General features: G+C 38.1%; 2 protein-coding genes across 2 annotated transcripts in view; one reads left to right on the top strand and one right to left on the bottom strand.

Moving 5' to 3' along the window:
* Positions 1-26,287, bottom strand: part of spsb4a (splA/ryanodine receptor domain and SOCS box containing 4a) — a 46,007-nt gene that overhangs the window by 1,269 nt on the left and 18,451 nt on the right. The gene's annotated exons all lie outside the window — the stretch shown is intronic.
* zgc:136870 (uncharacterized protein LOC664693 homolog) lies at positions 15,681-16,986 on the top strand. Its single transcript, XM_056241143.1, has 2 exons — positions 15,681-15,794; positions 16,203-16,986. Exons 1-2 carry the CDS (start codon positions 15,767-15,769, stop codon positions 16,973-16,975), a joined length of 801 nt encoding a protein of 266 aa, XP_056097118.1. The 5' UTR covers positions 15,681-15,766; the 3' UTR covers positions 16,976-16,986.

The following is a 26,287-nucleotide window of genomic DNA, read 5'->3' as shown; positions in this document are numbered from 1 at the left end:
ATTGATTAATTGAAAAGATCCAACTCAAAAGGAATAATCCATTCACGAACTGGACCAATTCATGAACAAATAATTCAGACTGATTTTGTGAAACAGATCATTTGATTGATTCATTGAAAAGATCCAAATGAAAAGAATGATTTGTTCACAAATTGGACAAATACATAAACAACTTGAATCAACTGATCTGTTTCACAGAATCAGTCTCTATATTGAAAAAAAAAAGATCCAACTCAGAATGAATTGTTCACGAATTGGACCAATTCATGAACAACTTACCGAGACCAAATCCGTGAACCAGATCAGTTGATTCATTGAAAAGATCCAGCATAAAATAATGATTTTTTTTACGAATTGGACCAATCCATGAAAAAATCATGCAGTTGGATTCTGTGAACCAGATCAACTGATTCATTGAAAAGATCTGATTCAAACGAATGATTATACCTTCACATTTCCAACAAATTTTCAATGAATATTTTCGATAAATGACAACTTATTAATTTCTTAAGTCAAAATGTCTGACACAAATGTATCGTGTGCTTTCAGAACACTTAAAAAAGGGCACAAGTCAAGTTGGATACACTTATGATTATTTCTATTCCTTTTTGAAAGTTGAAAGCCTTTGTAAACAGTAAAAAGTGACTAGTACAATTCTTCAAAATGTCTCCTTTTGTGTTTCACAGAAAAATGATAGCCATACAGGTTTGGAAAAGCATGAAGGTGAGTAAATGATAACCGGATTTTCATTTCATGGTAAGCTGTTTCTTTAAAAGCCCCAGTGATTAATCAAGTGTTTGTCTGCACTGGGCATCTAGCTCTTCTACATAAGCTGACAGAGCAGTTCAATAATGGATGGATCATGCCACCAGAGCTCAGTATCTCATCAAGAGAGCTGCTACCTCACAGAGGAGTCTGCCGCCACCCATCTGCTTTGAGTCAGACGCCGCTCCAGCCAAGATTTCATTCCGACAAACACAAAAACAGCCACGGCTCCATCTGGACAAGATGCCACATCTCCACTGTTGATCGTCAGGTCTTTATCAGGACCTGGGCTGATATGACTAATCCGATCACAAGGAAGGCTGCAAGAGTCAGAGCCCGTTCCTTCTGTTGGTCAATCGGAATAAGAGATCGTGACAGGCTAATGGTTAGTAGTAAGTATGTGAGAGTAACAATAGTTAGGAATAGTTATGCAGCTGCACTGGCACAATGCAAGCCCCCACACTGAATATTTATAGCTGTGATGGAGTCCCACACAGAACATGTCGTGAGTTATGTCTTCCTCCATCCTGGCAGCTGAACTGAAGGCATAAGCATTGTAATGCCCTCACTTAATGCAAATTTTCACCACAACAAGAAGTTAAAATGAAACAATGGATCCCAATGGAGCCCTTCACTCACAGTGAAATGATTTAATGGCACAAAGCAATGGTTTTTCATGCTTAAGTAGTTGCTTGTCAAATCGAAATTTCGTGTTGCACTCAGTGAGCGTGAATTTGTTTTGATGCACATTTTCTGTGGCTCCAGCGTCACCAAACAGAATTGCAAAAAAAATTCAGATTCAGCTGTCCCAAAAAACCCGTAAACACTGGCAACATAACACTATTAATATTTTAAGATGGCGCATGTAATCTTTCACAAATCTCAAAATAAATGTTATTTTTTTCTGGTAACGCTTTAGATTACAGCCCGGAAAGTACTGCGTAATTAAGACGAATTTACAGTGTAATTTTTGGTAATTATAGTGTACCTATAAAGTACTTACATGTAAGTATAAGGGGACAATATGTAAAGTTTGGGGAATAAAGGGGTAACAACCAGGAGAACTAAACAATGATTTATACTGTAAGTATTATATAACTATGGGGTACTTATTCTACTATTATGATACAACAATCTTACATTAGCGAGAATATACACTGCGTACCTTTTTGTAATAATGGTGTACCAATACATATTGTGTATAGGCTTTTTAAAAATTACAGGGTACATCTCTATGTATTTAAACAGTTGTTTTTTTATTTGTTTGTTTTTATAGCAAAAGAGCAGATGTTTAAGTTTGGGCTTACATGTTACAAGGGAAAAGTAAAGCTAAAACTATTGCAATTTTTTTAAAACTGGGAAATATACTTTTGTTCTATGTAGTTACAGGTTAAGTGGTGCTTGTTACCTCTTGTTTTACGTAGATACAGGGTAAGTGTGACATTGCGGGCCGTAAATTAAAGTGGTGTTAGTTACCCTCTTGTTCCATAGTTACAAGGTAAGTACAAGAAAAATACATACACAATATAATATCACTGACTCAGAAACCTTTATTTGAAAAACAACTTATTACAGTTAGTCTGAAGAGATAGTCTACAGTTTAAAAAGTTTAAAATATTGTAATTTTTCTGACAAACACTTATTTCCCTTCATAAGACATTGATCCATCCATTGGGGTCGTATGGAGTACTACAGTTTTTGCAGTATGTGCTGTTTGATGCTCCACCTTTTAGGAACACATGAGCTTGCATTATAAGTGTTCTGAATTAAGTTGTTTTTCAAATAGTTTTCCGAGGTTTCCGAGTTAATGATATAAGATTGTGTATTTATTTTTATTGTACTTACCCTGTAAATACATGAAACAAGAGGGTAACAAGCACCACTAATGAAACAAGAGTATCTTTCCACAATATTTAGGCAAAAGTTGCAATAGTTTTAGTTGTCAGTGCACTTTTGTTAAAAAGATTACTGTATAAATGTATAGATATGTACCCTATAATTTTTAAAAAGCCTATACACAATATGTAGTGGTACACCATTATTACAAAAAGCCACGCATTGTATGTTCTTGCTAAATTGCTCCCAAGTGTAAGATTGTTGTATCATAATAGTAGAATAAGTTCCCCTTAGTTCTATAATACTTACAGTATAAATATATTTTTTAATTCTCCTGGTTGTTACCCCTTTATTTCCCAAACTTTAGATATTGTTCCCTTATACTTACAGTACTTTATCGCTTTAATTACGCAGTCCTTTCCGGGTTGTGTAAATTGACATTTGACATTAAAAATGATCAAATGTTTTTATTGTTTTTTTTTCAATATTTTTTTTTTCCATAATAATACATATATTTATTATTGATGTGATTATTATCACTATTATTATTAGTAGTATTGCTGTAATTTGAATGACTGATAAACTGTATAATAATAATAATTAATAGTTAATAAACATACATCTTCAACAGTGTTGCCACCACAATAATTATGTACTATTATTGAGCAAATTAATTATCTCAGATCTAAACAACCAAAGCTGAATGACAACATAACCTTCTGATAGGAGGAAAACCATTCCTTCTAAATATATTCATTAAGAGTCACAGTAAGTCCGGCACATCTCATAAAGAGCCAGATGGCAAGTGTAGACGGGATCCAGCAGTACCCAGTGGGCGGGTGCGGGAGGGGATGAGAGAGGTGACTGACAGTCGGGGTCATAAGTGACAGATGGATCAAAGCAGGGACATAGTGCTGTACTGCAGTAAAATGGAATAATTTTTATTTCCAGCCCACATTCGAAGATGCAAAGGCCAGCAAGCTCAAGGTTAGTCTGAAGACTGTAATGATGTCAGTGAAATACACAACAACCTCCCCGTCGCTACTCAATCACATTAAGGCACTGCCTACTTGCTGCAAACGACAACAAATCATATTGATGCGAGTTATACACAATAAATGCAATTACATGTCTCGGATATGTCGATGTGATTCCATTGTGCGTGTTATCAGACTCTCAGAACAACCTAATAAAATGGCTGATACATTTTGGTTTTCTTGATGCTATTTAGGATTTTTTTTTTCTTTTGCTATTGGAGCAAAAGCAAATACAAACATTTGATTTTCTGCCGATAAATTCTGCTTCTGAGAATCCCGGAAATGTGAAAAGTGTCCAAGTCCATTTTTAATACAGAATTGGTAATAACAAATATTTTCAGCATAACAATTCAAGTAAAAAGTTGAATTGGAAAAAAAGCATTTTAAATACAGCTAATGTCCATGACTTTGATTTTTAATATCATTATAATAAAAAACATTTAATTGTATTTAATATATATAAAAAAATGCTCTAAATGAACCTTAGAAAGACAAAAAGGATCTGGCCATTTTATTTAAAAAATATATCACAATGGTGATTTGAGTGACAGAACTGCCTTTTTTTATGACAGTTTAGTGAACAAAAAAATAAACCTAATGAAGTTTACTTTATAAAAGTCTACAGGACGTGCCCATAAAAAAAAAACACGCATTGAGTATTCAATCTGTGAGCCTAAAACTACTGTGAGCGATGGCTCTCCGGTGACTGTATCCTTGAAAACCATTCCGTTTCTTTACTAGCAATAATAAAACACAATATGGGACACGTGTGAGCCCTTTTTCGAACTTCCATGTTTAAGAAATGCTAAGCTCTTTCGCGTCTCTGACTCCTCCATTAGGCTCCTAATAAATGAGCTCTGATGCAGGAGAAAAGAGGGAACTGCATCTATTTCAGTCCGACACAGTTTTTTTTTATCATTATTGCTGTTCCAAAAAGCAATTTCTTGTGGTTGCAAGAAATGCAATGGGATCGTACAGTAAATATCAAAGCATCACATTTTGTAAAATCCAATTAATCCACCCTCCGTAGTCAGCGGGGGTGCCGCAGTGGCAGGCAGCCTCACACAGGGGGGTCTGACACTCTCTACGACCTGCGCCAGGGCGGGAAGGGGAGGGTGGAACCTTCTGGAAAGCTTTGCGCCAGAGGAGGAAGCGTACGTGGAGATCAAACCCAGCGGTGTAATTCGATTAAATCATTGTGAACTGATTAATGTCTACGGCTGATTAATTGAAAGATTTGCGGCGGCCACGTCGAGGAGCCTGTGATCGTCCCACAGAATGAGAGAGTACACAAGCTCATTACAACATAGCACCCAAAACAACAGCAGCTCCTCCTGGATGAATACTTTCTGCAGTGGGTTTTGCGTTGTGGCTCAAGCATCCACTCAATCATCCCCCCCTGAGCAATGCTTCATTAGCATGAGATCTGGGATGTATTATGAAAGCAGACTGAACGAAAAAAGGCTGCTTTGGTAATGATGACGCTCAACTGTAAATGATCTTTTAGCTAAACCAGGCGTGACACCCAGATAATTAGGTGTAGATGTACTCTCAACCTTGTATTTAAAAAGCTGTATTTTGTGGCTGCGGTCATGATGGAGGCTTCACTGCCCTTGAATGTGGTGACTCATAAAACTCACGTTCATTAATAATTCAGTGATGAAACCGGGGATTTTACTATACTTAGCCAGGTCAAGTATTCAACTAAGTCTAATGCTAGTGATACTTCAGAACATGAAGTTTAACAGCTAAACAACAGGAACTGCATGTTTCCAGGAATGTGCACGTATCTTGTATAGCATGAAATCTGTCTTACAGCAGAGAGAGGAACAAATAAATCTGGTGAAACGTGCTGAACCATTAATATGAAGCACTACTACTTTTACAATAGAAATAAAGTATGCAGTATCTCCTTCTTGACTGGTTGTTTGATGTGAATGTGAAAGTTCATTGACATCACTAGATATGGATGACACCACTGACTGAATTAAACAGACAAATTAAACATAGTAAGGTCGTGTAACAATAACAGTGTAGAATATAATGTGAATACAGAACACATCCATAGTACTTGTATATCATGCACAATGTCTGTAGGTAATGTATATTAGGCTGCTGTCACTTTAAGACAATGCACAGATCCCCCCCTTAATTATTTACGTTCACTTAAGATTAAGTATCTGATCATTCAAGAGCATGCTTATGCACTTAACTCTTTTTAAAGGATTAGTTCACTTCAGAATTAAAATTTCCTGATAATTTACTCTCCCCCATGCCATCTAAGATGTTTATGTCTTTCTTTCTTCAGTCAAAAAGAAATTAAGTTTTTTGAGGAAAACATCCCAGGATTTTTCTCTATATACTGGACTTCAATTGCAACCAATGGGTTGAAGGTCCAAATTGTAGTTTCAGTGCAGCTTCTACACGATCCCAGCCGAGGAATAAGGGTCTTATTTAGAGAAACAATTGGTAATTTTCTAAAAAATATAAAATGTTATATACTTTTTAACCACAAATGTCAGAACCTGCAGAAGGTCCTGCAGAACTCTGCGATATGCCCCACACATTACGTAATCGACGAACGCGCAGCGAGATCTCAGGACAGGTGGGAACATACAACACGATCTCATAAAAGTGAGTAGGCCTATAGCACAAATTTTATTTCTCATGCCATTTATACGCCAAAAATAGTTTTTGCTTGCATATGATACGCACTGTAAACGTGCGTATTAAACGCCATAAAGTGCGTATCATGCACGCAAAAACTATTTTTGGCGTAAATGTAACGTGAAAAAAAAATCGTGCAATAAACGCACTTTCATGAGATCGTAGCGGGCTTTAACGAGGAGCAGTGGGTCCGAAATTTTAGGATGAGCAAGCCAACCTTTGATATGTTGAGTGAACGTGTGTCCACATTCCTCTCCTACGACGACACAATGTTTCATCGGGCCATCCGTCTATCCGCAGATGTGCGTCGGGGTTTCTCTCGTCATTAAACCGCGGAGACGCAGCCTAATGCCTCGGAAAATCCCATCTGCCTGTTTACATGACAGTCGCATTGGCACATATCCGATTTACATCTGATTTATTTCCACATATGAACGAGGCCTGAAACCGATCTCGAAATATCCGAATGCATGCGTTTTTTTCCAGTTTACACTGTCATAGAACACATCCGATCTGTGTCGCATACGAGTAAAACATCGGAATTGGGTCACATTTCACTGACAGTGTAAACGAGGCCCAAGATGAGCATTTGTGGTTAAGAAGTATATATTTTTTTTTTTTTTTTTTTTTTTTTTGAAAATGACAGATTCTATAGATAAGACCCTTAATCCTCGGCTGGGATCGTGTAGAGCCCTTTGAAGCTGCACTAAAACTGCAATTTGGACCTTCAACCCATTGGTTGCCATTGAAGTCCACTATATGGAGAAAAAATCCTGGAATGTTTTCCTCAAAATTATCAGGAAATTTTAATTCTGAAGTGAACTTATCCTTTAACATTAATTAAGCAAGTCCTATACTTAATTTTCTCATTGATGCATGTTTCTTTATTGCTCTAACATGTCAATAACTAAGCAGTCCTGCGTAGCACTGATACATACTGCAAAATACATGATATAGCAATATCTCTATCATTAGACCCCTGATATCGTCAACAATATACTGTCATTTCGCCCATTAATGTTACAGATGAACTGAAAGTGATATCAACCATGATTTTAACGCCGATTTCTTTTCTAAGCGCAAGCATTTTTAAACAAAACTGGATTAAAAATGTAAATAACATTTTATTTCTGAGATAATAACTGTACATGAACTGAACATGCTGGATGAGGTCATTAGTCCCAGAAGCTGTAATTTTCCACTGGAAGTGCTCTTAGAAAGGTCAGCGGTGATGCAGTTCATGAGATGCTGTGGGCTAGTCTTTTAAATCGCAGTCTCATTCTCTCTGACCGGCTATGTCTGCAGTTCCTCCCCTGAGGCGGTGATCTGTGCACAGATACACACAGTGAGGTCAGCATGCCTGACCCCTGCCACTTCAAAAGATGTGCACTCTCTATGGGCATGGTGGGCAGCGAAAAGAACAAATACCTCAAGCCTAACATGTCGAAAGATGTACAAAAAGCGAGATGGCCAATGTTTGCAGAAGCCACCAGACGCCTGAGCTATTATGATTCAATTAGTTGAATCAATCGACCAGTTGACTGCATCCAGTGATGGTGCTGTAGGGAATTTATATCAGCGAACATAAATAAAAAACGTTTCAGACGTTCCCTCTGAGAGCTACAGATCAGAATCTTCCCGAAGATAAGAATGCCAAAATTTTACAAAGCTAGAAATCCTCAGAATAACAGCCGCTTGGAGACCAAGTTAGGCTTCCTGTTTAAATCCCCCAAATACTTAGTGAATTCTTATTAAAGGGATAGCATACCCAAAAATGAAACATTTGTCATCATTTACTCACCCTGTCATTGCAAATTTGTTTTTCTTCTATTTGGAAAAATATTTTGGAAAATGTCATCACCAAAACCATTTTTTTTTTTTCATACAATGTTGTTTTGGACCCCATTGGCTTTCATTGTATGGACAGAAACAGTTGAAACAATATATATATTCTTTTAAGAATATTTCCTCAGAATTTTCATTATTGGGTGAACCATCCTTTGACTAAATTTCATCTTATAGTGTTAAGAGCTGTTATTATTAAAATGGTTATTTTATTAAAAAGTTTTTTTTTTTTTTTTTACTATTCACAATATTTCACAGAGCCATTAGAGGATCAAATCCAAGACACACTACTCGGATCCATTTAAGTCACTGCGGATCTCCATGTGCATGCAGAATGACCACCAAGTTTTACACAGTCAGCAAAATGGACTGCAGACGAATATTGATCGTGGAAGATGCCAGACGCCCATCCCTAAAGCTTCATTCCATGGATCTGTCCGGCGGAATTCACCGCTCAACACTGTTGGAGTTTGGATGAGATTAAAGCTGGTGAATGGCCGAGTGGACGCAGCAGGGTTTTAGAAGGCCAGGTAAACAGCTTTGTCACGATGACAAGGGGGTGCAGAGGGCAGGGCACAGGGAAAAGGAAACTCTCTAGCAGAAATAGATAGTTTTGTAATGGACAGATTCATCATAGGCTAGGAATGGACTCCAACGGAAGGCAGAGCCTCCTCTTTGGGAGCCCAATAACATATCCAGATAGGATATAATGGATTCAGACTTAGAAAACTGACAGGGCCTTTTTACAAAATGAGGTGCGATGTGCATTTTAGTCAGCAGGGCCTGTTAAGTTTAAAACTGGAACTTTAATCAAAGACACACAGTACAAACATTACAAATCAACTGAGATATGCTTAAGCACACACAGGCATACGTGTAGGAGCCAGAGACACACCATCCGCCTACAGATTCCCAACAGCACTTAGACAGAGTTGGAAGCACAAGTTTATATTTCCCAGTAGCCTCTGAGCAACAGAGAAACAGAGACACAGATCCGGAGATCCAAATGCATCCTGAAGTTTCAATGACTAACCCACAAGGCTCTGTATGTAGATAATGGAAAAGTAAGGCATATAAGATCATTTGGAGCTGATTTAAAAAAGATAGCTTGCCCAAAAATGAATATTCTGTCATCATTTACTCACCCTCATGTCGTTCCAAAAACATTTATGACCTTTATGAGTTGCCTTTTTCCATTTTCCACAATGAAAGTGGAAGGTGACCAGAAGTTGTAAAGCTTCAAAAATAACAAGCAAGCACCATAAAGGCATCATAAAATTACATGTGCACTTTATTCCAAGCCATCTGAGGTCATATGATAGCTTTCTGTGATAAACAGACTTAGAAGCATTTTAAAAATGGCTCAAAAGTTGTGATCCCCACTCACTTGTGTAGAATATTTTCCCTTTTGTGCTCCTTGGAAGAATTAACATTATTCACGTTTTGAAAGAAGTGAGGGTGACTAAATAAAAAACGAATTAAAATGTTTAATTTCAAAGCATAACTTTGAAAAAAGCATTACTATAGAGTAAAGTGAACAGTAATAAATCAAGCAGACCTGATCACACTGCCTAATCAGGGACAGATTAGCACCAATGCCCATGACAGATGTAATTCACAACTTCAAATATTCCATATCAGCAACCGTTATTATGGATTCAGACAATAGTCAATTTAAGACATAAATGAGTCATTACATGCTAATGTCTGCCGCAGGTAATGAATCACGGGGCACAGCGGGAAGAGTGGGTGTCCTCTCTCTGTGGACCTGTGGCTATAAATGAACAGAACCAGAAGCAAATTCAAAGCTTCCCACTTTCATTATCCTAAATTAGGAAACTCTGAATGATTCGGATATTAATTCTGCACCTCTCTCATTAGCATTACAATTGTATTGCTTCCTTCTAGAGAGGGGTGGGCGAACTTAAAATAGCCTTTCCCTCTGAGCAACAGAGGTGAGTATGGAACACCCACTGTGTGTGAGCTTAGAGAGGGGAACAGAGAGATTCGTGTTTGTTTGCTTAAGGATTGTGTGTGAGTATGTGGATCAAAACGAGTCACCTTCAGAGGATTATGAGTGTGCTGTGTCTCTCAGTCTCACTGTGGGACAAATATTGTGGGACAAATATGTCTGGGGCGTCTCCAAAAAGCTATCTATATTCAGTCTTTAACATTTCTCATCTTCCCATCCCATCTCCCCTCAACAGTTCTGTACTACCCAAGGCCCAATATGAATTAAAGAGAATTAAGAAGTCCCACAAACTACGATTCCAGGGCCCAAAGCAATTTTGCTCTGTCAAAATGTAAACAAAATAATATTAAAATTAATTAAAAATTAAATAAAAGTAAAAAATATTAATATTCATTTTTACAATGCAAACGTTAATAAACAATTTTGTTGAAAAATGATGAAAATGGATTTTTTTGCAAACTGTCACCACTATTAATAAAAGACCACAATGGACCATTGCTGTTTCCTGTTCATTTATTGCTGTATTTGAGTGTTTCTTTCTGCATGATTAACCTTGGTAAACATTGTTCATCAAATACCAAGGGAGAAAATCTTTAAAGCATTAAAATCAGATCAATACTAAAATAACTAAAGTTATGGGTGGATTCTTCCACTTTGTACTGAACGCTTCACTTGCTTCCTTTTCTGAACCCAATAAGCAACATCGCACAATAGCAATGACTTTGGACCATGAGAGAATGGGCAGAGTTTTGCAGAATCATGCATTATGCAGCACTAATGCATGTTTTATATGGTCGGTACACACAAAGGCCCATGTGAGCCTCAGTGCGGGAATGGCTCCGGCTGAGATGGACGATCACCCAAGCCCTCATATGCCTCATTTGCTGAGCCATGCTGTTGACATCTGCACTGTTCAAATACTTTTTAAGGATCACCATTAAGAGACTAGCCAAACCAAGATAATACACAAATGAAAGTTTAAAGTTCAAATTGCAAGCATGTTTTGACCTCACTAGAAAGCAAACTTTGGCGAGCACTTGACAAATTAAGCTAATTAGTGTTAGAGCACAACTCTAACAGTTAGTCTGCATTTTGACTATTGGTCTGTCTCAAAATCTAGTGAACTGCCTACGTTGCATTTGTAAGCATCATAGTCTGAAGTCTTATTTATCAATAAAACTATATAAAACTACAATGAAGACCAAAGTTTTATTGCTTTATGCTTAACATAAAAAGCAGAAAACAACCATAACATCACATTGTGTACACTCATGACTCATATTCTGCTCCAAAACGTAATTATGCTGTCTTTTAAGATAATTAAGAATATTAGATTAAGCCAAATTATAAGACAGCACTGTATATATCCTTTAAGAAGGAAGCTAACGTAATTAATTCTTTTGACGAATAAAACTTTGAAACCCATTTTCAAAGGTTTGCGTTTACAGGGCCCCAAAATGCCGTTGCTGTGTAAATGAATGGCCAAAATGCATAGTTTTCCAAGTCGTGTAAACACCCATTAAAAGTGAAATAAATAAAAAGCTAAATAGAAATAATAAAAAAGCACATTAAAAAAGCACATCAGAAAATGACTCAAACTTAAAAATCTAAAAATAAAAGCTAGTTATAAATATAAATAAGTATAAGTATATAAATAATACTAAAATAACACTGGCATAAAGTTGCTCCCTATACAAAGCACTCCAAATCACCCACTTAATAGGTGCCATGAAGCTTAGGATGTTCCCTTAAAAGTCAGCTGCCTATTAACCTCACTAAGTTCTGAAATGCATAAAGTACACAGATGCATTAGACCAAATAACGCAGCAATCAGCAAAAGCCCGCCGGTACTGGCAGAGAAGGCCTGTGCAGTATTAGACACAATAAATGAAGCAGCAAACCTGTACAAAACCCATACAAGCTGTCAAGCGCTTACCACCTTGACATTTAGTGGCATTCACAGTGACAAATGGCTTACGCATTAAATCTTGTTTCTAACCACACTAGTGGAGCTCTGTATGCAGCTGCTATCTGTGACCTTGCCATAGTAATGCACCTGGTATGACAGTTTATGACAAATGCATACATTGAATACAAGTCTATTTATAGAAAGTGATGATGCCCGCAGGAGGGAGTACCATTAGGGAAGAGACGCTTCAAAAAGGCCATGTTGTATTAACATTTATGTCTGACTTGATTATTAGTGGTCAATTGAGCCGCTTAAACCTGGTATGCACTTTGTCATCAGATGCTGTGACTGCATCTATGACTTACTAAGTCAGTGTGTCACTGCATGTTAAAAATACAGTGCAAAACGTGTACTTATTGTTAAAGCCATAGAGAGCAAGCAAAGTCTAAAGTGCTTGTTTTGGCACGGTGGTGCTTTTCTTTACTGCTGTCCGGGATGCATCAGAACCCATTAGAGTTTACATTACAAATGCGAACATTTTGGATCCTGTGGACCCTCATGATCTGATCACCTCCCGGATTTAAAAACCAGATGTTAACAGTCTGGGGAGGTATCCAGGAAACTGCGCTGAAACACAGAGATCTGACGCAAAACAGGACAGTGTGTGTTTATACGCGAGTATGTTTCTGGAACACAAGGAGTATGTGACTGTGTGAGCCATATTGTTTTTGAAGAGGATAATATGCTGCTTCATATTTGGGTCCCCATGTAGTAATAACACAAAGACGTGAAACTCAAGACACTGCACCAGCATATAGCCAAGAATAAATAAATATGTCGGGACATACTGAGAAATAGAAAACTTATAGCCAGATGTAGGCAAGATTACATGAAGGGGACAGATCAACAAGTCAAGTCCTCCTGATGCACACAAGAGGAGGCTCAGGAGAGGAACTGGCAAAACAGTCCGGGCCAAATTTACTATATTGCACTAGGCTACTTTGGCATTTTATTTAAGTGTCTTATTTACAAAGTAAACTGCTGCATGCAAATTGCTTTCAGTTCGAAATTTTGGTGGAGTGTTTGTACCTTTATGCAATTTGCATAATTCATCTGTGCTAAAACATATGCATATCAAAAAATATGCCCTGTTAATGGTGGGTGCAAAATGAATTCTTCCCTCTGAAATGAAGACTTTCAAATACTTAAAGGTTAAATGTCTCACTTTCAAACACGCAGCTGTATAGGGTAGAGCAACACTTCAGCACTGCAAAAAAGCAGCACTCCTTCAAAGTTTATCATACCGTAGAAAAAAACTCTCCAAAGAGAGTGCAAAGTGAGAACACTGCAAGCTGGGAAATAAATGCCATGTGTCTTGGCTCATACAGCCCACAGATATTCCTTCCTTATTCCTCTCATATCCTCTTTTCATCTGTTCTCTCCTCAGCTCAAACCAAAAAGATTTTTCCCTCCTAAAGATGTGAGTCATTCAAACTCAGATGCCATCGCTCCTCCGCCAGGCCTCTGTTTAAAGTTCACTTCAGTCTTTGCCTTTCACGTGGTGTGCAGATCCTCCTTTAGGGTAAATTTAAATAAGTACTGTGAGGCAAGTGACTATAAGAAACAGGGAAGTGAGTAGACGAACAAAACACCATAAAACACATTTTAAAAATAAAAAAAGACACGTTTTCTTACATCCAGACAGGGTGACCGTTAGCTAATCATTTACCAGCTACTAGTGAGAAAACATTCTCATAGAGCGGAAATATGTGTTAAATGAATTCTGAAAACACAACAAGGTTGTAAAACACAACTATAACATATGATTACACGTACGGTTCTTGGTAATAGTTACTGCACACAAATATGTGGTTGCAAGCTGTTACTTCTAGTTCCTTTATGCCAATGACTTCAACGGTAAAGCACAATTGCATGCAGACAAACAGATGTAAAAGAGGTTGCATGTCATGTGCCCAAATAACGTGATTGTTTCCAATAATCAGAGTAAGGACTTAATAGCAGTATGACATGAGCAAACCTATTCACTCCCGTTTACATGCAATTCTCATTATTCTGATCATTTGGAAGAACTGTGGTTATTTTATCATTCATATACCCCAATGAACAGCACAAATAATGATCTCACATAGAGTGTTTTACTGGCCACTGTTTAATCTACTTGTGTCAAATGCAAAACACATTTCTTTGGACGTATTGGATTTTTCCGGTTACTCCCCTAAATGTATTTATTTATTTTTTTATGTATTTGACCATCAACATACTCGAGCAACGTTGTTAACATCAACTCATTCTCTTCACCACCCCAAAAATGCGATGCCGTCTTTACCGCTATTTTTACGAATATGTGCATGACGACATCAGTGTAGGTTGCAAGCACATGCGCACTTTGGTCAGAGTGAAATAGATGCGATTAAAGTGTTTACATACTTGCGTATTGCGATTATAATCAGCAAGTATTTGATCCAAGTATTGCATTTAAATTAGGTATTTACATTTATATGGATTTGTCAATTACTTTTTCAATTACATTTTAAATTTCGATTTTTGGGGTACATTTCACATTTCTCATGAATATTGTATTACTTGGCAATACTTGATCTACAGTAAAACTCTTAAACCACATTTTTTTAATTTAGAGACATGGAATATTGCACTTTTAAAAATTCAGTTGTCACACCACAGGGTGCTGGACTTTGGGAACTGCAAAATGAAGGTGATTAAAATATTGAAAAAACGTAAAAAAAAGAAAAAAAAAATGGTGATCAGCTACAACACGCTACAATACGCTTACCTTTATACATTCATAAAAACTAACCTAAAATTGTGTATCATATAATATCATTAATTAACAATCAATAGACTATTATTACACACCTACATTTGGAAAAGTATGTGACTGTCATAGCGATCTATTAATAATTAAGAATAAAAGCCACACAGAGCGAGTAAAACAACAGTCTGCTCTATTATAGGACAGAGTACAATGGCAACCTGTCATGTTTTTCCACATCATTTAACATTTACACCCAAATGTAATATATTGCATTTATTATTACTTTTACTGAATGTGCTGGAAGTGAAGATAAAATATTCTAGCTGTGAGATTTCACACACCGGACCTTGTTAAAGAAACATGAGCAGAATGAATTCCTGTGTAAATCCTTCACAAATCCATTCTTACATAAATTGTCCCAATCAATTGAATGCCACAGCAATTTGCACAAAAAAAGTCTTATTCATCATGACACACCAGCAGAACAAAAAATGATCTCTCATGACTGGAGAGAGAAGTTGTTTCAGTCACGTTTTGGCACATTACTTGTGGCCTTGATATCAGCCATGTGACTTTATAACCAAAACAACCACTTCACTTTCAGTCACTTGATAAAAACAGCACTCAGTTTTTCCTGCTTTGTATGACACTGTAATAATAATGGTAAGTAAAACATTTCTTTAGTTTATATCATGTCTTCTTTACATTTATAGCTTAGAGTGGAAACAATAAACTCTACTGCCAAGGGTGAGAGGAGCTAAAAAAAGCTTATTTGTAATCATGAAACCAGAAGTGGGAGGAGAATTATGGTCACTCCCTTCTCATGTACTGTAAGTGACCAGATCAGTGCTAACCTGCACATATGGTTTGCGACTATCTGTCAGTCAGATGGGCTTGGACTGCATTACACGTGTATTGAAAAACACTGGAAAACAGGATTAATGGACAACGCGAATGTGAACAATAAAGGTAAGACTGTTGGGTCTGGACAATTTTTCAAAATATATATTTTCTTCTATTTTATTTAATATATATATATATATATATATATATATATATATTTACAGTACGTATAGATTGGCTGTGCAAAACTCGAATGGCCCAAATACTACTTAATTTGAGCTAAATATTTTTATTTAGTAGTTGCAAACCAGTATAAACTGAAAATGCAGTTAAAAACAGAAAATAAAGTTAAAATAGTTTACACAGGATTTGTCAATCTGTCATGTTTTTTTAAAATTGCTTTCCTGTGTAAATATGCACTAAAATACAATTTTTTTTACCCTTGTTTTGTAAGAGTCTGCTTTTCAACATTGCAAAAAATGGTCTTTTCCTCTTTAAAATCTAATTTGTCGTCCAACAAATGTCTTCTAACAGGCCCTAGTCATGGTGCCCCACCTCTGAGGCTGCTAATCGTGGGGCAGAAGCGGACCGGAAGGAGTTCAGTGGGCAACACACTCCTGGGTAAGGATGCATTCGATACATGGGGTGGAGCGGCCAGCGCTGTAGCACACAGTGAATCTGAAGGCCGACACCTGATGGTCGTGGATGCCAGTGGATGGGGCACAAACGAGAAGCTCGTCCCTAAACAGGAGAAACTGGAGCTGTTTAACGCCTTATCGCTGTGTGAGCCCGGACCCCACGTTCTACTCCTTGTCATTCCCTTACTGAACTTCAGCCACTCCGAGAAAGCAGACATACAGAAACGCATGGAGATCCTCACAGAGGGCGTGTGGCGCCACACCATGGTTGTGTTCACGCTGGGCGACCGTCTGCGAGACTGCAGCATGCAGGACTACATCCAGACGTCCGGAAAGGATCTCCAATGGCTGCTGGAGAGGTGCAGGTATAGGTACCACGTTCTTAACAACAGGAACCCCCAGGACAGACAGCAGGTCTCTGGTCTGCTGGACCGTGCGGAAGACATACTGATGGAGAACGGGGGATGGCACTTCTCCCTACACATGTACTGCAGGCTGGAGGAGGAATGGAGCAGAAGGGAGAGGGAAATGAAAGAGAGGATACTAGAGATGCAAGATAGAGGGGGCTGGATCGAAAACTATCGAGGGCTGGATGTAGTTCCAAATCACAGTCGACAAGGTGGTCTGCATGTGAACGATACTCTACTGAAATTAGTTTACCATGGCTAACTTCTGCCAAACAATGTTACACGGCATTACTATTGTTTCGCAATTAACTGTTATTATGTGCTTCATGAATATATATATATATATATATATAAATGTATGTCTGCACAACTGCTACCATTTCTTTTCATTTTGTTCTCATTTCATTTTACGTTACCATTTCATCCAGTTTTTCACCATTTTTAAACAGCTTTTTTGATTTCATTTGACCTTTTTTGAAGTTAATTTTAAGTGGTCCTGTGGTGTGACAAATGGATTATTAAAAGTACAAATATTTCATTTAATATATCGGTAACACTTTACAATAAGGTTTCATATGTTAACATAAGTTAACTACATTAGTTAACATGAACTAACAATTAACAATACTTTTACAGCTTGTATTAATCTTAATGTGAATCTCAACATTGACTAAAAAACTTTTTAAGATAAAAAATTGTGCTGTGAACTAACATGAACATTTTTATTAACAAATATGATCAAAGATTAATCAATTATGTAAGAATATATTGCCTTTTTTAGTTCAATTTAGTTAATTCATTAACTAATGTTAAAAAACCAAGACCTTATTGTATAGTGTATCGTAGAGTTACGAGAGTATATATGAAATGTTCAAAAAAGTTAATGATCAACAACATCATCATCATTTTACCAAAATTACTTCATGTCAACTACCCACATTTTCACTTAAACATTGTTATTTAAAACTTAATGTGAGTCAGTGTGGTTAAATTAAAAATATTATTGTAAATATTTACTTTTTTAAGATTTTAAGTTAAGGGTTATAGAATATCAATAAGGAAACTCGTAAGGCAGGGCAAACTCAAAGACGATATTTTACAACATCTTACATAATGCGATGAGGGGCAATCGTAGAATACTGAGGAGCATAAATCCTGTCTTACCTGACTCCATATTTCTTCCAATGACATTTTAAGACGATTGTGAATAAATGTGAATATGTTAAACAAAGTGTCTTCCTAAGTGTTTTGTATTATTTGCTTGTTATATCGTGGCACAAAACACTTTCATTTCCTTTTACTTATCTATTCATATTTTGGGCTTTTCGCTTGGATTCTACAGGACAGTATAAAGAAGGATACAGATAAGAAAGATATAAAAGACAGAGATCCGGTGTCCTCATGAGCACAACTGCTAACACGTGTCGTGAGGACGTGGACATCGTGATTCATTCATTTCATTGATTCATTTTAACACATCGTGTCTCTCATCTAGTCTATATTACTCTCTCCGTGTATGCGCTCACATCTCTCACGTTTACCCCTCTTCATATCATCACATCCATAAGTTTTCCCACCCCTCATGTATGAGTGACTGATGGCCATGTCATCACAGCGCTGAGCCCCGAGCAGTCGCTTTAATTGATATGTGATTTGCGCGTCATCTTAATCTGAGGAGGTGAGTTCCTTTAATGTGCTACTCAGGATGAGGCATTTCATTTAACACATCAAAGCCGGAGAGCGAGCGTAACATTAGAGGCCCTGCTTTCAAAGCGAAATTCTCTCTCGGCATCACACGGTGTCAAACATCATCTTGTTGCGGTTGGGTAAACAAGCCTGAGTGGAATGATGAGAGAGACATCGCCTACAGTCATCGCCTGTCTCTCGAACGCACAAAGACAGACACGTAACCCACCGCCACAGATTCAGCCAATCACCCACATTTACATATGCTGATAGTTGCTAATTTATGTGTGCAAATATAATGCTCCCGCTGGCAAGCATGTTGTACTGTTTGGGAACACACACACACTCTCTTTCTATCATAGTGAGGACTTCCCATTGACTTTTATTGTTTTATACTAAGCAAGTGATTTTCTATGCCCTAACCCTAAACCTCATACAAAACCTTTTAAAATTTAAAGATTTTAAATTAAATACAATTTAGTATTATTATTAGGCCAGTGTATATTATGTAAATTAGTACTTTTATTCAGCAAGGATACATTAAATTGATCAAAAGTGTCAGTCTTTTATACGTTTATATAAGGTTTTTATTTCAAATAAGTGCTGTCATTTTGACCCTTTCATACATCAGAGAATGAAAAAAAAATGTTTGTGGTTTCCACAAAAATGTTAAACAGCATGACTGTTTTCAACATGGATAATAATAAGAAATGTTTCTTGAGCTCTAAATCAGTCCAATATAATGATTTCTGAAGGATCATGTGACGGTGCTACAAATTCGCTGCAAGGTCTCCCAGCTTGATCAGCTGAAAGGTGCCTCAACCCCAAATGTTCAGTCTGGCAAGAGTGAGAGATCAGCTAAGATCAGCAAACCAGCTTAGGCTGCTCTTTTTCAGAAAGGCAGTCAAACTTTACTAAGAGCTCTGTAGATAAATAAAGACATTGCATAAGTAGGTGAAGGTAGATAGATAGATAATGAAGCCATCATTAGAATAAACCATCTCTCAGCATTTGAACCATTGCCATACCCCACCATGGCACCAGCTCTGCTCAAGAGCACTTTCCAGTTGGCAGCATTTATCACACTGTGGTCCAGCTAAACAACAGGTTCAGTTCAGGAATGACTATTAGGGTTTCTTTGCAATTGACAATACAGATAAATTGTAGTCACTATGGCTTGTACATGCAAAGCAAACAGAAATCAAGCGTAGCATCAGTTCTGGCAGGTCACGTTAGTCAAGCTCGCACCAGCTGACTCTCAGCTGATCCACGTCTACCTATAGGAATACGACACCTATCACTGCATCCATATATATATATATATATATATATATATATATATGCTCCTTCAGTAACCTCCTAAGGGGGGTTATCGCTGCTCTCCCTGCTCTTATCCATGCTAGGCTGCATGGATGCGCAGGGAGTTCTCGCCCAGAACAGAACCATACCGCCAATCCAAACTGTATGCTAATTGTCAATCATCTTTGACGATAGTGGTCCAGACAGAAAGTGTGCATGATATACAAAGGAGTGCATGATGGCTGTACAGAAAAAGCTCCCATGGATTTTAGATCATATAGCACAAGAGGACTGAGGAGGCAGAGAGAGAATCGATAGATCAGAGCAAAAATAAAGGCAGTGAGAGAGAGAGAGAGAGAGAGAGAGAGAGAGAGAGAGAGAGAGAGAGAGAGAGAGAGAGAGAGATGCACACTGTTAAAGTGACCTGGTGGAATAAAATTGGACTTTAAAACATTACTTCCAAGTTAAAACTGATATTGCAATTTTTTTATGTAAAATAACATCTATTCTAAGAGTGGGTGGGGGAGAGGCTGTGAGCTCTAATTCTAGAAACCATTTGTGAAAAAAATGTTGCATACAGCCCTGAGTCATCAATCTTAAGACAAATCACACTTGTATAAATATGCATACATAAATATATACATCCATAACAAGTAAAAATATTTACATATCTCACAAATGTCATGCAATTTTGGTTCTCGAGTAAATTTTTCATGTTTAAAGGATTTTTAAAATCCATGTTTTAAAGAAGTAAAAAAAAAATTGTAAAAAAAAAATGGAGTGGAAAGTTCTGCGCGTGATCTACTGACGACGTGCAAATTAACGACAACATATGCAGCCAGATCATTTCCATAATGACCAACGCAATCTACCAAGGGCAGCAAAAATTAGCGTCTGGTTTATTTGGGGGGCGGTAAATAATGGCGCAAAAAAAACCAGTAAATTGACTAGCGCAAACCTTAGTAAATCACTTTGCATGATTCATTTAAATACTCTCCTCCCATTTTGAGTTCTAAAGGGAGACTCCTACAAATGCATGTGCAATAAGGTTACCAATTTTTCACTGCATGTCTTCAGTAAATCCTGACAGTAGGTTTTTTAAATGCCAAAAAAGGGTTTGCATTGGCGCATTGGTGAGGATAGCCATATATATGCACACACATGCCCTTATCCTCAAAAACCTGGGGAAAAAAATCCACAATGTTTGCTTTTATGCCAAGTCACCACCACTCGACGTCCAGTGTAAAATCAGGGTCTTGAAACACAACATGCTCTTAAAGGTTGCCACAAACACATATGGGAACACACAGTGAACACAATGTAAGTCAAGACCTGAATTTTAAGCTCTGTGAATAATAATGCTTAACATAATCCAAACGTCTACTTGTCTGTGGTCACCCCGTTCTCTCATTTGTGTGGTTAGATTTGCTGTTGGATGAGAAACAGCCAAATCTGATGAGCTGGAGTCAGTCAGGAACTAGTAGGCGGGCTTATTAACAGAGCCCACTGCCTCCACAGCTCAATCACTGAACATACTGTCTCTCTTTATTTTGTCTTCCCTCACTCCCTTCACTCTCTTTGTCTCTGTCAGCGACTGAATGATGTCTGTTTCCACGGAAACTCCTTCAGGCAATTAGGTGTGCAAATATCACAGAGCGGTGCAGAAAGGACAAAACGTGCTGAAAAAGGGGGGGGGGGGATTGGGAACAAAAGCAAGAATCAAAGAGTCAAACATGGATCCGTTCCACAAGAGGGCGGCGCTGATTGCGGCATTACCTGGTTACAACGTCTATGCTGAGGTTAGCGGTCGGTCACAATATCAAAAGCCAGAGTTTATAAAACTGTAACTGTCTATATAAACAATAGCATGTGATTGATAAGGTTATTGTGACCTTTTGTAGGTGTAATAAGTAGTTACTCAGTCATTTTTTGGGTTTGATCCAGAAGTGTGCATGATTAACGTTTGACGTAACAGTGGAGCCGTCAAACTATTCAGTTTGATAAAAGACCCAGCAACTATACGCTAAACAAACAGCTTCCGTCTACCCTTTGTTTTTCAACAAAATAAGCCTTCAAGGAGATTACCCAAGAAGCTTAGTAAGCCAATGGTGGAGTTTTTGTGTGTGCACACAGGCACAAAGTCCCACAAACTGCACGGTCAGCAATCGTGAAGGTAAGTCTCATTTCGACATATTACGAGTCTGAGGTACTGAGCCAACCTTGGGTGCCCTAACATGAAGGGATGGCTGAGTAATGATATGCTTTAATAACACATTTTCATATCTGTCATACCCGAATATTTCCAGGGCAGGAAAAGTACCTACGTTGGGCAGCTTGCCAGCTTGGACTGTGGAAAAAAAAAACACTCAACAGTTTCCAAACGTCTTCTCTCATTGCATTACGGAGGCATTCTGTGCATGTGCTTAACCTCCCCTTGACTTCACTGTGTGTGTGTGTGTGTGTGTGTGATTGTTGTACTGTAAGGATGAATGTAACAGCTGTGGGTGAGGCTGCGGCCTTATGGCGTTAGCTGAAACTTGATCTAGCAAACTAATCCTCTAATGACCGGCTCTCAATTAACACGGAGCCAAGCTGTTTGTCCTGAAAAGAGAAAAGACCACTTCTCTGTCCTCTCTCTACCTCTTTATCCATCTGTTTGTTCCCTCCCTAGTTATGCCAGGTGCTCTTAACCCACTCCCAGTACCAGATGGAATTGTGGATAGATGTGTACAGCAATGTTTATAAATGACATAATATTTTCCTATTGGAACTAACTAACTAACTAACTAACTAACTAACTAACTAAACAAACAAATACTGACATTCATTTACATTATTGTCCAGGAACTAACTAAATAATAACATTCATTTACATTGTAAGAATCTTAGAATAACTAACCAACAGATTCTGAAATTCGTTTACATTTTAAGAAACTTGTCACTAACTAATTTACTAACTAACAAACATACAGTATATTGACATTCATTTACCTTCTAAGAGTCTTGAAGTCTTGGAACTAACTAAAAAAATAACTGATACTAACTAAATGATACTGACAGTCAATTATGTTACACAACGTTTTCCCTCTTTTTCCTATATGGGAATATTTTTCGAATCACACAGTGTGTCGTTCATTTATGTAAAATACTTAAATCAATTAAGTGAAAGAAATTCCCCATTCAACATTTCCCCATTCCCCATTCAACATCAACATTTGTCATATTAAATATAAAAGGAAACAAATGCTATCACATCATTTTCATGACTTAAAGAAATAAAATAATTTTTGTTTAAACATTAAATGTAGTTATAGTATTATGCTGGCTGTTATTCCTATTGGTATTTCTTGAAGTACACTGGAGTACCATGTAAATTCCAGGGTACGGAATGAGATAGTGAACATAATAACCATTCAGTACAATGGTGTATCATACAATGGTATCTGATAGTACTATGGCACCATATTACTTTTAAGGGAATAGATAGTATAGTAAACTGTAGCTGACAGATATGCTGTGTCTACAGAGGCCTTGAACCCATAACTAGATAAGCCTATATAAGAGATAAAAAGAAAAATGTATACAGGATGCCCCCACATCATAAATATCTGGGGCATTTTTGTATCCGTTTTACAGGCGTTTATTATGTAGGATCCACACTGCATCCGTTAGCTCAGCAAGCGGCCCCACCTCTCCTGCTGACTGACAGATGCTGATGGACCAATTGAAAGGCATGACAGCATTGCTTTAACTCCCTTATCCAAATGCTAATTTCCCACAAGCTTCTGGATTAACACACAAAATCTGAGGCAGCTGCTGTCATCTGCCGAATAGAGACAGAAGAGGAAAATAAACAGTCTATCTGGGCTTCATCCCAATATTCATACTAACCATCCTAAACAATATTCAAGATTACACATAATGTTGTGTCCTGAGTCATAGACTGTTAAATATGGCACGTCACGTCAAACATGCCTAGGTATTCATTAATGATTTTTGGGCAAATATTGATGATTATTATTTTCTGGTGAACATCTTGACTATGCGAGTCCACCAGCTAGACCAGCACTGACAAAACCAGTCTGGACCAGCATGAAAATTCTGGATTAAGCTGTTTTTTTTAGCAGGGTATTACAGCCTTCCTCTGTAAAAACGTTTAGTGTAGGTGATGTCTTAAGAGACTCCAACATCAAAGGGAAGAATATAATACAGCTTAGCAAACATAGCTTAGGTCTTAAGGAACAGATGTGGCCTAAACAGCACTACTGAGTCACACTCTCTCCACACACACACACACACACTCAAGAGAGGCTGAGAGAACAGTAATCTCTCTGATAAGATGCAGACGACCCTGCCGATTTATTAGGCAAGTTTGCCACCGGCTAGCGACACCATGCAACGCTAACCTACTGACCCATATAGCAGCCCTCTCCACCCTGTCTCCAACCCGTCTTACACAGACAGTGAGACACACCGGTGTCGTACAGACATAAGAGCTGCACAATTAATTGAAATAAAATCAACTTTGCAATATTTAAACCTCAAAAGGTATAACTGAATTAAAAAAATGTCAAATACTTGTCAAAATAAATCAGCTTAATTTACACACACATACACACAAAAAAAAGAGTGGCTGGAACTCACTTTGTTGCCCATTTATACATGGGCAAGCAGATACGAGGGGACAGTTAGGACTGTGTACGTCTCAGGCATTGTGTTTACATGACAGTCAGCCTTTGTCTCTTTCCTTGTTCATCTCGATCTCAGACCCACAGTAATTATCTATGTAGCACTCGTTCTAGATTCTCTGTATACCTGCCCTCTTCTCGTCCTCTCTGTCTCTCTCTCTCTCTGATGCTGAGACTAAAAGACTGTGCTATTGGAGTGGGAATATGGATCAGACGCTATTGTGTGATGAATCATATAGCTAGATCTAATTGGTGTTTTAATCCCTGACAATACAGGGCACAGTGACAGCAGCCTTCTGCCAGTCAGAAAGTGAGCGAAAGAGAGAGAAAGGACAGACAGATAGAGGGTCTCCGCCATCTCTCAATTACATCTGTGTAGCACATTCACATTAGGGCGGCACATGTCAATTTCCTGCTCATTTCTTTGTTGGACACTGGCAATTAGTGGAAGTTTACATGCAGTCAAAAGGTTCTCTGTTCATCTTCCTCATTACGGATTGCATAAATGTGCTGGAAACAGACAGACAGGGTGGCTGACCTCATAATTGCAAGGAACGCAGACATAGCATTGTAATATCGCAAACAGTGTCACTGTCTAGCCCCTGTCCTGTCACAACTGGAGAAGCTCGAGTGGAATGCCAGGCGTCCACGTGCCACTGTGGAGGAAGCGCTGGGATGTGTGTCTTTTGAGAATGTGCAAAATAAATATTTTGATAAGCGAATAGTCTAGGTGGTCTAAACTAAGTGATTTAAACAAAGCCCTGAATAATTAGGCTGGTATGCTGGTATTATTTTGAGGTATGCATGCACACAGGGTGGGTTCAAAATAAAAGGACAGAGCAAAACAGAATGAGCCCATCCTGACACATCCAGCATGTGCACTAGTGAGCGGTGGTGAGGCTTGATCAGGGCCTGCCTGCTGCTTTTTATTTGCAGTGCGATGAATCATAGCGGAAGTGATAAACACTATTCTACTGCCGTGCAGATAACTTCTCGGGGTGCTGTCACTCACACACACACACGGGACGCAGCAGAACAGACATACTTGCAGTCTTCTCCCTCTCTCACACACAAAAGCCTGCACACGCCTGCTCACATTTGTACACACACCCATAATCCTACACAAATAACTTAATTTCCCAGACTTTCACACTGTCTGGGTTCCTGTTTTCACACATTCGATGTTTTCAGAGTTTCTTCGAAGATACTCAGGTATTCTCACAGAGTTCCTCTCAAACACAGATGGGCTATTCTCACTAAGCTAGTGAGTTTCCCTCTATGCAGTTTTTGGGCATCACAGACATGAGCCGCTTTTCCACCGTGGAGCCGAACGGTTCTAAGAACGCTAAGGAATGGTTCCAGTTGTATTTACACTGGAGCTTGCTTCGGCATGGCATGATTACAACCCGTTCTCAGCAGAGTTGGCTAGAATGGTACAATGCGTGTAGTGACATTGCCACTCAGGATTGGTCACTTGTCTGTTGCCTGGCTGCCAGTTTCTCTGTAGCTGGCCAATGCCCTATTTGAGGGAAGTTAATGTTAAAAAGTAAAAGTTAATAATCAAATGAAAAGAAATATCAGATCATCCTCCATAACACAGTCACTATTTACATCTCATATCATCTGTTTGTATTACATTCCAAAGAGCTCTGTTATCAGACTCACAGTGGAAAATGAAACCATATATGTAGCAGCTGGGCCGGATCGGCATGGAATGGAACGGTTAAGCAATGAGAACAGTTTGGCCCGATGGTGGAAAAGCGGCTATGGTGTCTCATAATCTAGAGAGCTGCCTACAGAGATTTCTAGGCAAAAAAAAGTACTTTTTACTTAAGCAGCTCAATAGGTTTTAAAATAATATGCACATGATTTTATTTTTTATTTAACTTTTATTTAACCAG

The sequence above is a fragment of the Rhinichthys klamathensis genome, unplaced genomic scaffold (assembly GCF_029890125.1).
Source record: "Rhinichthys klamathensis goyatoka isolate OS25496 unplaced genomic scaffold, OSU_Roscu_1.1 h1tg000631l_1, whole genome shotgun sequence".
NCBI lineage: Eukaryota > Metazoa > Chordata > Actinopteri > Cypriniformes > Leuciscidae > Rhinichthys > Rhinichthys klamathensis.
The sequence above is the reverse complement of the archived record's forward strand: the minus strand, read 5'-3'. Positions and strand labels throughout refer to the sequence as shown.